The sequence below is a fragment of the Sceloporus undulatus genome, chromosome 1 (genome assembly GCF_019175285.1).
Source record: "Sceloporus undulatus isolate JIND9_A2432 ecotype Alabama chromosome 1, SceUnd_v1.1, whole genome shotgun sequence".
Taxonomy (NCBI): Eukaryota; Metazoa; Chordata; class Lepidosauria; order Squamata; family Phrynosomatidae; genus Sceloporus; species Sceloporus undulatus.
The window spans coordinates 69637398-69653624 of NC_056522.1; the positions used below are offsets into that span (position 1 = coordinate 69637398).

A 16227-nucleotide genomic window follows, 5' to 3' on the forward strand; every position below is an offset into this window, starting at 1 on the left:
ATTCATCCTCCTCTGTTTTTCTCTGGTAACTGGTTGAGTGCCTTTCAATCTGGGAGTCTTATCTTCTAACACTATTTCTTGTTTCATGTCTTGTCATAGAAGTTTCAAGGTAAAAAGCATTCAGGATTGGTTTATTATTCCCTTCAGATTATTTAAGGTGCCACTGTTGTTGTCTCTGAGACATCTTATGCTTGTGTCATCCCTTACACATGTGCGCTCATGCGCGCGCACACCTGTTAATGCTTAGTTGCTGCTTGGCTCATTTAGTCTGGCTCTTCAGCAAAAGTCTGTCTGACATGGGAGACCTTACCAGTAGCAGTGCTACTTTCAGTACGGTGTCTTACCTCACAGGAGCACACAATTCCACCACCATAGAAAGATAGAGCCGAGGTGGACTTTTGAGGGGAAAATCTGTTTTCAAAGAATCAGTTAGAAAGTGCAGCACCCAGCACTACTTCTTCTTGCCTGTGTTTATCTCCAAGGTTCTGGCCACTACCCATTTTATTCCAGTCATTTTTGTATATCCACAGAGCAGAAGACACTGGTGCCTAAGTGTTACCTGTAAGTTTCCAAAAGGAGCAACTACAAATACACAAAGCACCCAGATAGGTGGAAAGTTCAACCAGAAAGAGTAGCATCTGCCACAGCTGTCTTATTAGTAATTTTCCCTGCATTTGAGCCCACATTTCTGCTGTTTCACAAGCAGATTTTTAGCTCTGACCACAGAGTTGTTGTTGTTGTTTTTAATATTTATAGGCAACTAAAGTTTCAGTGGAAGTACCAGTGAGATATCATATAAATATATATAAGAGCACTGTGTCTAGGTAGCTATGATGGGATACTTGTACTGTACCTCTCTCTTCATTCATTTTTATTCATCCTTCAATAATGTAATACTGTTAGTTGCTAAGTATTTCCTAGGTTTTGTGACCAATGTTACTAATATAATATTCACTCCATGTTGGAATGTTTCCAAAATATATCGGGGAATGAAGTACAGCACTGCCCCAGACATGTTCACTCCATACTGGAAAAGTAAGCTACTGTAGCATCAATGGGATTGCCAATGGGATTTTCTGTTTCTACTGGTTTGCCTCCTGTGCAAAATGCTTTACAAATGTGGTCAGTTTATATTCTGTTTTAGGAACCAGCATGATAGTTGGGGAATAAGAGAATTTAACTTGAAAGGCATACATTTTGCAAAAAAATATTTTGGCAGAGGCAATTTTTCCATCACCCAAATCTTTTGAAAGAATAGATCCTGTGCTCATTTCCTTTTGCCAAAATGAACATTTTTCAAAACATTGCTGGAGAGACTGTCCCATTACTATTTCAGCTTTTCTTTATTTCTAGGACATCTTTCCCCATCTCCCTTCAATCTTATCCCTATCTCTATGCCATCTTTTACCTATTCTTCTGCAATCTTTTCCTTTATCCACCTTAGAGACAAGCCTCAGTTGTGTATCTTTTTCCTCCATAGGTCTCCCTTAACAGCATTCTTTCAGCTGTCACGGTCCAACTCTAATCAGGCTTGCTTTTCTCTTCACAGGGGTTATTTTAAAAAGCTCAAGATAAAACTGTTTTATCCTGGAGTATAAACATTAGGCAGCAAAAAGATCTGTGACTACTGAAAGTGGGAGTGAACATTGCATGCCATGTATGTTTTAGAACTGAGACTAAGATGGATTTCTAGCTCCATATAGATGAGCCATCTGTTTCAGGCTAGTTCTGCTTCCTTTTTTGGCATTTCTAGCAAACTGATGCAGTAAAAAGAACTGTCTGTTCCAGGGCTAGGAAACCTGTAGTCCTTAGACATTACAGTATTGAACACTAGCTTTAAACAGCCTGACCAAGCATGAAGTAAAATGCAAGAAGCCGTTCACCAACATAGAATCATAGAATCGTAGAGTTGGAAGAGACCACAAGGGCCATCCAGTCCAACTCCCTGCCATGCACCCCATGTTGGAATGTTATAGAGTGTGGAAGGTTCCTTACTTACTATTTAATGACAATCCCATGTATATGCACATGAACTTTTGTGCATACAAAAACCACTGCCTCATTATCATTCTGTTCAGCTCTGAGGAAATTTCTACATGTGCAGTGAAACAGAATATGAATTTTTCCCCTGATGCAAAAGAAATAAGCCAGCCTGAGAATGTTCAGTTTTCTTTGTACACAGTGAATTCTGATCATACTTACTGGAACATGGTATATGTAATCAAAATGGCAGCAATAGTATAAGGGTTGTCTTTGAAATTTAAAATTCATTTGATTACACAGATTTTGCCTAGCTATATTATACAATTACCATGCTTCATCTAGAGCCACTTTTGACTTTTGTGTACATTCATAACTTGGATGGGGAAGTCGAGCCCACCTGTTTTGGGTTTATATTTATACAAAAGGCCAAGATTTTGACACACACTAAATTGTGTCCATATCTTTCCACATTAAAGTAAAGGATCTGAATTGTAATTATTTTTCTGTCTGAAGCACTGAGTTGCACATGCTCTGTTTTATAAGGAGAAATAAAATGTCTGTACGTTACCACTTTCTGTTAAGCACACATTAATTGACACATTTTATTCACTGCTGTAGTGCTCCTGGTCTCTTTTTAAATTGCAATTGTTTAAATTGCAATTTAATCAACAATAACTGATGAACACCATCTCTGCATTCTTTGACTAATTGTCTCTGTGTTTATGCTTTTAAAACTAAAACAAAAAACAAACCTACCAAGGGACATACTGCCAGCAAAGAGAGGTGGAGGCTATTACAGAAGGGGATGAAGATGATGAAGGCTGCTGCTGCTGCAAGCCAGGACATGTACCTCACTTACTGTCATGCAATGCAGCTTTTAATCTCCGATGGCTGACCTGGGAAATAATGCGGACTCAGTATATCCTGGAAGGCTATAGCATTATTGACAACAATGCTGCAACAATGCTCCAAGTCTTTGATCTGCGAAGAATACTCATCAGATATTACATAAAGGTAAAACATTACTTGTCTTCTCTAGGAAGGATATCTAACAAGTGTTTGATGCACTGGCTGTTGTGTTCATTTGACATCATGAATCTCCATGTTTTTACAACAATATGTTTGCTCTAGGCAGGTCAGGTGAAATGAGAACCTGTTATAGATAGGAGAATGGTATGCTTATTATTTTCTGAATCTGTGCGCCCATCTTGCCTCTCCCATATCATGTGACATTGTGATAATGATGCATGAATACAGTTCCCACAAAGAGATTCCATATTACCCAGTGAGTGAATGGCCAGATATGATCAGATGTTGTCACAGACTTAACTTTAACAGCACCTGGGTATCAACATCACAAAGCGTTCAGAGAAACACAAGAAAAAGCTGTCAGATTAGCTCACTTTTCTGTCAGGGAATAGCATGCTGACTAACTTCTACTAGCAGCCATTTACAGTGGAATCAGGCAGCCAATCCAATTTATAAAAACTCAAAATAGTAGCTTTTACTTATCATCCTTAATGAAGTACTCATGTCCTCCACCCCACTTGATTTGTAATTAATTTATTGATAATATTTATCAGCTGGAGACACTGATTAGTAAAGATGGACATCCCTCTGTGGGGAAATAGATTTCTTGTTATGAAATCATTCATTTCAGTGTTTGGAGAGTATATGTGTTTTCTGTACCTGCTTATCAACAGTACAGAACTGACTAAATGGGAGGTTTTGGCTAAAAGTAAAGATGATTGAAAAACATCTTACAGACTTTTATGTGGCAATGATGTGGCAATCCCAGGACTCCTCAAGTGCAACATGTTGCTGCTGGGGCAGTTGCAAGATTAGCAGTTATGTGGTGTCACAATCTCCTCCTCTCCCCCTATCCCCCTTTGCTATTTCCAAGCAGCCTGATTTGCTTGTAAACTTTTAAAATTTTTCTTTAAAAAAAACTTACCAGAACTGTGGGATTGTATTTAAAAAGTTAAAAAAAAAAAAGAAATGAAATGAAAGCCATGCTGCATAGGTCATAGGGCAGGGGTAGGCAACCCTTTTGAGCCAGGGGCCGGGTTGCTGTTCCTCAGACAACTGGGGGGCCGATGCCAAAAAATAAATAATTAAATAATTTTTTAAAAAATTAAATAAATAAATAAACCAGGACAAATGTAGGACAAAATTTTCAAATGGAGGGCACTTTTTAAATAAAAAATGGAGGACACGCGAAAAAAATTGCTCATTTTTTAAAAATTTTTTAAGATAAATGCATGTTTCTGAGGCTTCTATAGACAATTGCCCCACCATGCCCCTCGCGCAAGATGCCAACGGCCCCGGCGGCAATCGGCGGCAGGACTGGGCTGGGGCCGGTCCCAAGGCCTTGCCGGGCCACATCCGGCCCGCGGGCCGCAGGTTGCCTACCCCTGTCATAGGGCATACAGCAGGGAGGTGGGGTTAAGGGGGAGTCAGGAAGAGTGTGATGGCGGCAGCAGTCCCAGACACACAATTGCGAAGATGTGTAATAATGTCTACTCATGAAACTCATATGTTTGCAGTTTCATTGATTTGCAGCAAGAACAGGGCTCATATGATAAAGTCCAAAGCTGGAGAACTGTTCCTTTGCGTCTTCCTAGATCAGTGTAGGTTTGGTCTTTACTGCCCTCTTTTTTTATACTGAACTCTAAGAATACATTTGTACACAATCTGTGTTTAAAATCATTTAGGGAGGCTGGAATACAGTGAAGCAAAGGAGAAGGAGAATTAGAGGTTAAACACTTACTCCATTAAAAATCAGGCATGTGTATTCTTTTGCAGAACATATACAGCCAGGTGAATATATTACAATAGCAGAATAAATGTGTGCCTTCAAAATATTTAATTTTGCATTATCACATGCTTGAGGATTTTACATTTATCTTTTAAACAATGCTTAGCAGTTGGCTTTCTGAATTGGGTTTGGTTTTTTTTTTTGTACTTGCCACTCGGTTGACAGCCAAGTTGGGAGGGAGAATGATTTCTCTACATAAAAGGAATTTTTGCTCTCCTCTAATAAAGTGGGTCAATTCCTGTAGCCGTTCTGCATATATTTGGAATAATTTCCTGCCTGCTTACTGCAGGTTATTTATTCCCCAAGTGCTTTCACATTTGCTTTTCAATTTCTTCTTTAAAAAATATATTTTAAAAAGGCAAAAATCTCCTGTCTTTGAATGCATTTTTAAAAATCTGTTGTTTTGGCAAGGCTCTTCTCAGAAGGCTCTGTGTGCTTATCACTTTCTCCACACTCAAAAATTAAAACTCACTCCTTGTTTTTCTTCCATCTCTCTGTCTTACTGCTTTCCATTGAATAGGGGCCCTTTACCCACATTTAATTGTTAATTTGAATTTGCAGTTGGGCGGGTGGCACTTATGAATCTTAAACAGGCTTAGTAACAGTACTGTTTCTATGATGTCCTTCATACTTCCTAATTTTACTGTTCCTTCTTCTGTTCATTTGTTTCCCACGGTTAAAAAACATTCTGGCCACTTCTATTGCTTGTGGTCCAGCAAAATCTCAAGGACAAAGAGGAGTGGAGTGGGCATATCATGCCAAAGAATTTCTTTTGTTCACTGTTGATGAATTTTCTCTCAACTTTGCAGCAATTACTTTTGTAATAACTTGTTAAGTAACAACTTTGTGTTCTTAAAACAAGCATTAACATCTTTTACTTTTCATCAATAGAGCATTATATACTTTACTGCGAGTTCACCCAAAATCCTATACTGGCTAAGAGATGAGTCACTCCAAAAGACGTTGCAGCCTTTCTCCAAATGGCATTATATAGAACGTGACCTTGCAATGTTCAATATAAATATTGATGATGATTACGTCCCCTGCCTTCAAGGAATTACCAGAGCAAGCTTCTGCAGTGTTTACTTGGACTGGATTCAGTTCTGTGCTGCAAAACGAATGGAGGTATAAATATGTCTCTCTATAGTTGCTAAGTAGTTCCTGAATGTTGGGACAAAAATATACAGAACAATACCAAGAATGTTTATTCCAAATCAAAATAATAATAATAATAATAATTTTTTTATTTTTATACCGCCCTTCCATAGATCAGGGCGGTTGACAGCAAAATATCAAACAACATATACTGAGAAAGGTGGACAGGCTGAAGCCAAAGTTATCCTCCTGTTGCAAAGGGATCTTGTAGCACCTTTGAGACTAACTATAAGCTTTCATAGATATGAGTCTACTTCCTCAGATGCATGGTTTGGATCTGAGGAAGTAGACTCAAGTTCACAGAAAGACTTGAAAAATTAGGAAACAATGGTTTCTGACACACATTATAACACTAACTAAACACTCAGCCTCAGGGGGACTCTGTTGACCAGTTTGTCACATCTTTTTTTTTTTTTTTGGCTACATCCCAATACTCATTTATATGGTTATCTACTAACCTTGGATTTAGGCAACATCCTTGCCTTATCCACCAATGACCATTGTTAAAACTGAACTTGTCACCTCATCTCCACACCCACAAAGTTTTGCGTTCCTATGGACATTCTCACAAACAGACTGATATATAGCTCTGTCATTGGGCTTTCCACTCCATCACATGCATCTGAGGAAATAGGCTCAACTACGAAAGCTCATGCTTCCAACTATTTTTCAGTTAGGGGCTCTACAGACCGCCCCTAAGGAGTGGCAGGATGCCACCCCTTTCCTGGCCGGATCAGGGATACGGCAGCCTCGCGCCACAGCCCTGATCCGGCCTTTGGAGGGCACAAAAAAAGGGCTGCAAAAAACAGCTCCTTTTTGCGCCCTCCAAAGGGCGCCATAGCCACAGTGGTGCGGCTGTATGACACCCCTTTGGCACTGTGTCATCTGGATGCAGTGCCAAAGGTATGTCATGATGACGTAAACCATCTGAAGCAGTGTGCGGCATCATGTTACCCTGGGGGCGGAGTCAGGGTGTGCATCATCAGGACGCTGCATCCCAACTCCACCCACAGGGTGGCCTTCCAGGCCAGTCTGTATAGGACTTTAGTCTCAAAGGTGCTGCAAGATCCCTTTTTCATTCCAACACTTTGTGGTCTGTTAGAAATGTGGGAAGGATGATCAAGCTGGTTACATATCAATAGAAAAAAATATTGGGGAAGAAGGAGTCACAGTATAAATCTAGTTCATAGGCTACTGGGTCCACCCTACAGTAGACCAACCTAATTGGTATAGGAATGGTAACAGAATGTTAGTGCAATTTGTGCTATCTTTTCAGAAGTAAGAACATGTTTTGATTGAAAGAGTGAATTAATGACACTGACAATAGTATTTTAAGGAATTAAAGGGCAACAGCTTAAAATAAAAACAAATACATTTTTAAAATATTTTATCATAATAAAATAAATTGTATTCAACTATGTGAACTATTGTTTAGGACTAATTCAAACCCTGAAATATTTTGCAGTGTATAGAATGTGATGAAGATTCTCCTTTAGTCACTCTTTCCTTTGCCTTGTGCATTTTGGGTAGAAGAGCCCTAGGAACAGCATCACACAATATGGCTATCAGGTAATTTTATATCACCATTGTAATCAATATGTCAGTGAATAAACAAATTGCTCATGGCTTGGAAAAAGTGTTCATTTATCTGAAACTGGCTTGCTTTCTCCTTTTTATTGTGATGTAGAAGAGTTAGTACAAGAAGAAACCACTGTGGGTGAAAGATGATTAGGTGGTGGCACAACCAAACGTGTGTTTGTTTCATTCCCTTATTAGCATCTTTTTAACCTTGTGAGCTATATATAATTCAAAAGAAGTGTTTGCCAACCAAATATGACTGGCAACACTTTCTGAACTAACACTGAAAAGGGGGGGGGGAGAGGAGGAGTACAGAAAGATAACACTAAAAGTTAACATGCCTTGGTGGTTGGAGGAGTTACATTCTTGGAGGTGGAGGCTAAAGCAACTACCTCTGTTTATTCTAAAGTCAATGCTGTTAAAGCAACAAATCAGCCACTTACCACAGAGAGCCACTTGTTATAATTCTTTCTGTTTAAATTTTATATTTGTATTTCCTGCAAGTTCAAATGTTTACATTTGCCATACAGAAGAATTACCCAGAGAACTAGGAGGAGGAGGAGGGGGGGGGGGGAGAAAAGAAAAGACTGAAACTTGGATGTGAACTCTTGTTGGTGGTCCTGAACTTGGGGTACTTTTGAGATTAACAGTTGTTCTGATTAACCCAATGTGAAGGAGTCTAGCTGCACAAAAAATTGCCTATCAGAGAAATGATCTGATCTGCTTTAATCTTTAATCAGAGACTGAACTTGCTCTACATACCTTTTACCAGTTGTAGTTGCTGATAAAGTAAGAGTCCCGAATTCATTTTATCTGCGAAGGCCATGAATTTTAAGAATTTAATATGTTGTAAGTTTGTAGAGAATTTTTAGTATTTTATGAATAAGATCTATTTTTGAAATTTAACATTTTACTATTATTCTTTAAATTGAGCATAGGCATTAAGGTGCACAATGTAGGTGGACTAAACAGTTGTGTGTGTGTTTTTACTTAGGTCCAAAACATACTGCAGAAACAATCCAGTTTGAGACCATTTTAACTGGCTGTGCTCAGTGCTAGGGAATTGTAGTACCAGAGCAGACTAACAGAAAAGGCTAAATGTCTCACAAAACTACAGTTCCCAGAATTCCCTAACATTGATCCAGGGCAGTTAAAGCTGCCTCAATCTGGATTATTTTTGCAGTGTGTTTTGGACCATACTGTCACTGCCTTAATATGACTTTATTTGGGCCCATCATAGAAAAGCCTAAACTCAAAATACACTACTCATCTTAGGCCCTGTACAGACTGGCACCTTGTGCCGGCCAGGGGGCAGAGTCAGGGCGTCGCATCCAGATGATGCACACCCTCGATGAAGCCACCAGAGCGCCATGACACTGCGTTCCACTCCAAATGGTGTGTGGTGTCATGACGCCCTTCTGGCGCTGTGTCCAGATGGTGTGCGGCATCATGATGCCCCCCTCTGGACTGCATCCAGATAACGCATTGCAAAAGTAATACCATATAGCCATGCCGCCACAACTATGGTGCCCTTTGGAGGAGGCAAAAAGGAGCTGCTTTTTCCAGCTCCTTTTTGCACCCTCCAGAGGGTGCCATAGCTGCGGCAAGAGGTTACCGCGGCCCTGATCTGGCTAGGAAAGGGGAGGCTCCATGCCGCCCCTTGGGGCAGTTTGTACAGCCCCTTAGTCCAGAAATCAATATTAGAATAATATGATTTAACAAATGATGAAAAGGAACGTGAAGTGAGCAGTGACTGGATCAAAGGATCATAGACCTCCAACATATAGTCATACCTCCTTAAAGAGTTGGTGTATAATAGCTGTAGTAAAAGTAGTAGAGGTAGAGGTAGAGGTAGAAAACTTATTCCTTTAAAGAAAATGCCTCAAGTTGGTCCTTTGACCCAAGTCTGGTTGAAGCAAATCTCTCTTCATCTGGGCAAATCTGGTTCTTTTTGTATAAAGAAACAGTAAATGCATTTATGGAAAATATTATTAAAGCAGACTCAGCAGCAACAGAGCATAAAATCTGCGCACTATACAACTTTTTACAAGATCAATTTTTTTTTGTTGGAGCAAACAGCCCATTTTTCCTCTATAGAATGGGCGTGTTGCAAAAGGATGTTTCTGGCCTGAAAGCTATTACTGGAACATTAGTTGGATTGTTTGAAGTTGGGATTTTTACTATAGCATCTCAAACAAGTTTTTCTATCACAGAAAAGGAGGACAGTGCTAGACTGGAAGATCATCAAGATAGAAATAAGCCAGAAACAATAAAGTTATCATAAATTCAGTAACCAAGCAAGGAATAATGAAGAGAAATGATTTTGAAGCAGTATGGAAAATATTTGTACAAAAGGTTTTAGTAAAAGAGGAAGGTGTTTTACCTCCACAGGAAGAGTTACAATTTTGGAGGGTCAAGTAATATGAAGACATTAGGCTCTGGTGATGGGGAGCACTTGGGGAAAGAAGAAAAACAATGAATTAGTGATAAATTAATAATATTATATCTTTGTGGAATTATGAATAGAATATGATGAAAAGAAGACAGTAAGAACAATGAAGATATTAATAATAATTTTATGTGGTTTTTTAATTACTGGTTTAGTTAATATGAAATGGTTTAATATGAATAAGATTTAGATAAGATAGTAAAGAATGGATAATAAATAAATATTATGAAAGAAAGAAAGAAAGAAAGAAAGAAAGAAAGACCCTATAGAATATGGCTGGTTTAATGCAAAGTCTAAGGCAGTCAAAAGATACTGGGGAGGGGGGGAAGGGGGGAGAAATCCCACAAAAATCCATCCAAAATAGAAGAAAAAATAATAACTATATTTAGGCTGAATTATAAAATATAAGAAAGCTGAATAAATAAAACCTTAGTGGCATGAATTGGACCATTCAGTAACAGAAAGAACAGAAAGAACACAGATTTCTGGGAATTTGTTACCCAAGGCCTAAAAGAGCAAGATACACATTTGAAGCCTCACTCACTGTCTCCATATGGATCAAATAATTCTCCAGCATTTTTTTTCAGATAATCTAGCCATATGATGGATAAAGATTCCTCTAATCTTCCTGAGTGTCAACCAAATTACTGGCAATAAGATAAAGTCTCTAATTGCATCTTTGAAATCTAAGAAAGCTCCTGGAGAAGATATGTTTCCTCCAGAACTCTTTAAAGCACATGTTGACTGGAGGAACTCCATTCTTGCTGGCCTGTTTAACATATTAAATAGTACTGGACAAATATCTCATGAATGGAAAATGAGTATTATGTTTCTTCTTTACAAGAAAGAAGACAGGAATAATCCGCAAAATTATCAGACAATTAGCTTGCTTGACATCACTTCAAAGCTATATGCTGAATACTTACTTCAAAAGCTAACAGACTAGCTGCAAGAAAATCAAATTATATATTAAGAACAAGCAGGCTGCAGAGGTGGATATAGCACTTTAGATCAATCTTTAACATTAAGTTACATTATAAGGAAATATACTAGGGAAAATAAGAAACATATTTATGCTGATCTCATTGATTCTAACAATAGAAATAGACTATAAGGAAATTTACAGAGTTCTGACATTGACTGCAGACTTTTAAGACTGATACAGGAACTATACAGCCACAGAGAAATGAGGATTACATGGTTTAAATGGTTCTCTGACAGAGGTTTTTACAACAACATGGATAGTGAAACAGGGATGCCTATTGACTCCTACCTTTTAAACATCTGGATCTATGGAGTTTATCACACGGGGACCATATGAACCTCCATTTCGATAATAATTAAAATGTCTGCATCCTGCAAAAGGGAACAAATGATGGTTTTCACATGCAGAACACATTAATGCATTAGAGGCTCATTACTAAAGTGAGAAAAAGGGTAGAACACACATTTGGTTTTCACACAGAAGCGTGTAAATCCCGTTAATGGTTTGGGAATCACGTTTTTGTGTATGCGCACAGAAGAATTAGTTGTGTCACCAAAAGTCACCAGCCAACAAAATCACCCAGAGAAATAAACAATTTTATTTACACAATTTTCTTTATAATAGTATACTGGACTGTCTCTTACTTTCCCAGAAATAGTATCCAACCTAAGTAAAAAGAACAAAAAATTACCCAAAAGATAGAAGAGTTTTTAAAAAAGCATAAAAGCATCCTCTTGGCAACTGGGCACAACAAAGCAGTATTGGAAGTAAACTCGCCCCAAAGAACCATGGGAAATCTGGCAACAAGTACAAAAACTGTGAAAATCTCATGAATAAACCGCAAATAGCTTTCACACTAAAGCAATTGTGCAAAAAAAAAAAAAAAAAAAACCTATATAGTGAATGAAACAGAAATGAATTCATGATATTTTTCAGAAAATGACTAATTGCTGGATCATGTCTCTTTCTGGTCAGATTCTTAGCGATTTGCATACAATGTCATGTGAAAACCAATCATGCTATTGCATCTAATATGCTGGATAATCATGGGTTCTTGCCCTTTTAAACTTCCAGTTTTCCCCATGTGGTAAACTCCTATGAGATGGTGCTTCATTTAGCTCAAGTTGAGTTGCTTTCTCCAGTAGTCAGAAATAGAAATATTTTCATCTTGATGTATGCTGATGATTTAGTGCTCATCTGCCTCTCTCGTTTGGGTCCCAAAAATCTTTTGAATGCTTTTTATCAAAAGGAATGCCTGTCAAATAAATTATTCCAAGACAATTGGTAGAAATTGTCCAAGGCACAAATGGATTTTAGATCAACATGCCATAGCAGAAATTCACTTATTTTGGTACTTGGGTATTGTCAGATTTTATTGAAAGCACAGCATGTGAAGAGATGCTTTGGATTCATCAACTTTATTTGTGGAACTAATGTGCACAGTATTGACATTTTCTACAAGGCAGAATAGCAGCTGAAGGTGCAACTGAAAACTCTGAATTTGGCAGATTAGATGCCATTTGGAGGTTCTTTTCATACTGTACCTCGAGATGTGTGGATGTTTAGCGGGTTTGAATGTGTGGATGTGGGTGTGTCTGTCAGGTCTGTGTCCATGTGTGGTCTCAGAGCTAAGCAGATTCCAAGATATGAGATACTGTATAATGTTATTATGCAGGGGATAAAAAAGGGGAGGAAGGACACTTTAATACAGTAAAGTTATGTGGGATTTAGCAGACAGCAAATAAGATCAGACTTAGACCTCTTATCTACCTTGCCTCATGTTGACACTATTCATTAAGAAGCCAATGACGTTTACATTATATGTATATAATTTATGTAGCAATTTGCATATATTTACATATGAATTGGCTCTGATCAATTAATGAGAACATTTTAATGGCAAACGATGGTAGCAAATATTCTTAAGTGGCATATGTAAATAACATTTCATTTACCTGTCTGTGTAAATTTCAGTAGAAGCCAAATATTGCCTCTCAAATTACACAGTAGATTAACTAATTAACAGTGCTATCCTATACACTATATTCAGAAGTATTTCATGTTGAGTTCAGTGCGGCTTACTGCCAGATATGTTCATGTACATGTGATAACTTTTCTGTAGCAGCACCCCAACTGGGGAACTTCTTTGCCAAGGAAAGTCAGGTTGGCTCCATGCCTTTTTAATTTGCAGCAGTCATCTAAGAAGGTTTTTTTCACATGGCCATCCTTAAAATTCAGGATGGCTGCTCTGTCTGTCTGTGGTTTTACATTGTATTTAAGGCACTGTTTTAGTCTGTTTTGTTTATTTTGATTTCTACATTTAATATTCTTTAATGTTTTTAAATGTTTTACATAGCCTCTGAGCTCCTGTTGGGATAAGAAGCAATAGATAAATGCTATAAATGATTGAGGGCCTAAATACCAGATCCCATCTGATCTTTGAAGCCAAGCAGGGTCAGGCCTAGTTAGCACTTGGATGGGACACCACCACTGAATATCAAGTGCTGTGGGCTGGCCAAATCACCACTGAGTATTCGTTGCCTAAGAAAACCCTGTGAAATTCATGGGATTGCTGCTATAGGTTGACAGACAACTTGAAGCTGCGTACGCTTGCACGCACGCACACACACACACAGAAATGAATGACCAAAGGATAGTAGCCTAAGAAGCAGAGTATTGCTTCTGAAAGTATACAGTATGCTTGTAATTATGTAGCCTCTTATATGCCCAGCTAGTCAGCCCAAGCAGCAAGCAATTTGTGCTGTTTGTTTTTGTTTTTAAGAAAATATTTTATGCACAAGCAAAAGATCAGCAAAACCTTTTCCTATGTCACAGTGGCCAAAAATAAGAGCCATGAAATGTACTTTTGCAGCTCAAATTTCAGATAGATTACAGATTCTTTAGGTGATGCCAGTTTATCAGTGTGTCCCAGCCCTAAAGCTTCATTTAGGCATAATATGGTGACCTAGTTGAAAAAGGTTGATGTGAGTACAGTATTAGTGGATTACTGAAGGTATAAATCCAGAGTGTTTTGAACACTATATTATGCCTATAATAAATATGCATGACAGAAACATCTTTGCTCCAGCCCAGCAATTTCCTGTTATTCATGGTGGGGCTACTTGTATTTATGAAAAAGCTGTTTTTCCCACCTAGCATCCTATTAAATAAACTTCTTTGATCAGAAGTTAGCTCTGTTCAGTTCAAGTATGTTTAAGGCTTAGTCTCCAATTAGTTTATAGGGTTTCTCTGGCTTGGTTTTTGTCTTCTTCCTTTCCCAAAGCTACTTCATGGCTCTGGAATAAACCTGGAGTTAACACTCCATCCCTATCAAAAAAAATTACCCACATTATTTCTGTATTGGGATCTAAGTGATCTCATTAGTTTGAATATATAAAGTACAATGCACAAGGGACTCATTCAAAATGAATTTTACTATAGGAGTTGAATGATATTATTTGAGATTTTTAAAAAGTACTGCATGCATTATTGCACAGAAGCCTAACTTACTTTGGCTGCAACACTATTATAAAGAAATGGTACATAATATTATAGTAGGGTTGATAGCTAAGCAATAGGAACACAGTTTCAGAATTTGTTTATGTTGCAGCATAGGGATCTGCTGTCAAAGAAAATAAGGCAAACAGCTCTTTTATGTGCACACAGAAGTTCAGGAGAATTTTCTTTCAAATCACTGCACAACAGACTGAAGCTTACATTCCACTTGTTTTGTCCTAGTAGGCACATTTAAAAGAACCTCCTGGACAGTGGCCACAACAGTTAAAGCAGATTTTCCAGCTTGCATACATACATTCAAATTGGCTAATATACTAAATAGATTTGGGCAGAGTGGGGAGGAGAGCCACAAGGGAGACTTAGATTATGAAAGCAAGGTAAACCTTCAGGATAATCTTATTAAAGTCTTCAAAGCAATATACAATACACTGTGGAAATGCAATAGATTTGAACTAATAGATATGCTGCACATTGAAAAGAGAGTATTCAGAAAGTTCTGAATAACAACCAAGGCACGGCAGTGAAATTTGCATATTTTATTTCATTTCTGCTTTTGTGAGCCTGATCTTATCATGGGCACTGAAAGACATATAAAATATTTAAACTAATTGAACTACCAAATTGTCTCCTTCTATTTTATTCCTAATACGATTCTCCTTTACAGTAGCAGTGCTTTACTGTTAAGAATTTTAGAAGTTGTTGAACTGGCTGTGTACATTTATGTATAGAGAGTCCCCATTGTATTTCTTTAATAAGCTGAATTATTCCCGGTATTTTGAAAATGGGTACTGTTAAAAAGACATCTCTCTTACTGCAGAGAATGTCTTGAATTGTATCGCTATAGTTGTTGATGTTAATGTTGATGTTACCATGAATTGCATGTTCCAAATCTCACTGTATTGAAACATAGTCCCAAAAGATAGCCCTAGTCCTGCAATTAATAGAATATATTCTGCTGGTCTTGCTATATTTTTGGACTCTTGTACTTTTGTTTTGTATCACACTATAAGAAGAACATTCAGTCGTGTGAGTGTGTATAGTTTTGTGTTAAACTTTTAAGAATCCCTGCTCACTTGTTTTTAGAAACTCTGAAGCAGTAGCCATTTTCTGTGACATTGTGCAACATGTGTTTACTAAATAAATAGGAAATGACCAAGAGCAGGAATTAGGCAGTGAATGTGAAAATGCCTAGGAGATACAGCAGAGATGGAGAGCCTGCCCACTCTTTGTAGTAAGATGTCACAGTCCTGGGAAAACTGGGTGGTACTTTAATAGTTGTGGTTGAAGTCAGAAGTGGGAGCTGGAGGCGAGGAAATTAGGATTTCAAGAAACTGATGCAAAGAGCCACAGAGAAAAAATAGTGAGCTGGCTTGATATTTGTTGTCATAAAGAAGCCTTTTAATTAAAAACTAAACCAAAACACTGTTCCTTGTTTAACATATGCCTTACTTGTTTCATTCAGGGAACTGTCTGAGACTCAGCCAGGCAGCATGAACTCTGTATCAAAATGCATGGGCTAATCAATGTTTATAGCCACAGTTCCTATAGTGAAACCCAAGGAAATGTTTAGAAGAGGGTGAAAGAAGAGTTTAAAAGATAGGTGAAAGGAGCCCAGAGTGAAATAATAAATAAGTGACCTGAAAGGAGTTCTACAACTGATTTCACACAGAGCAAAGGACTGATCAGTTTTGTAGTGCTCACTAAAGAGCTGTCTCTATAGATTTCTAGAAATTCCACCAGAAG

General features: G+C 38.0%; 1 protein-coding gene across 1 annotated transcript in view; it reads left to right on the forward strand.

The window, feature by feature from the left end:
• Positions 1–16227, forward strand: part of PCNX2 (pecanex 2) — a 152839-nt gene that overhangs the window by 118190 nt on the left and 18422 nt on the right. The window contains 3 exon segments of the mRNA XM_042446562.1: positions 2744–2997; positions 5693–5926; positions 7422–7525. Coding sequence (XP_042302496.1) covers positions 2744–2997; positions 5693–5926; positions 7422–7525 — 592 coding nt within the window.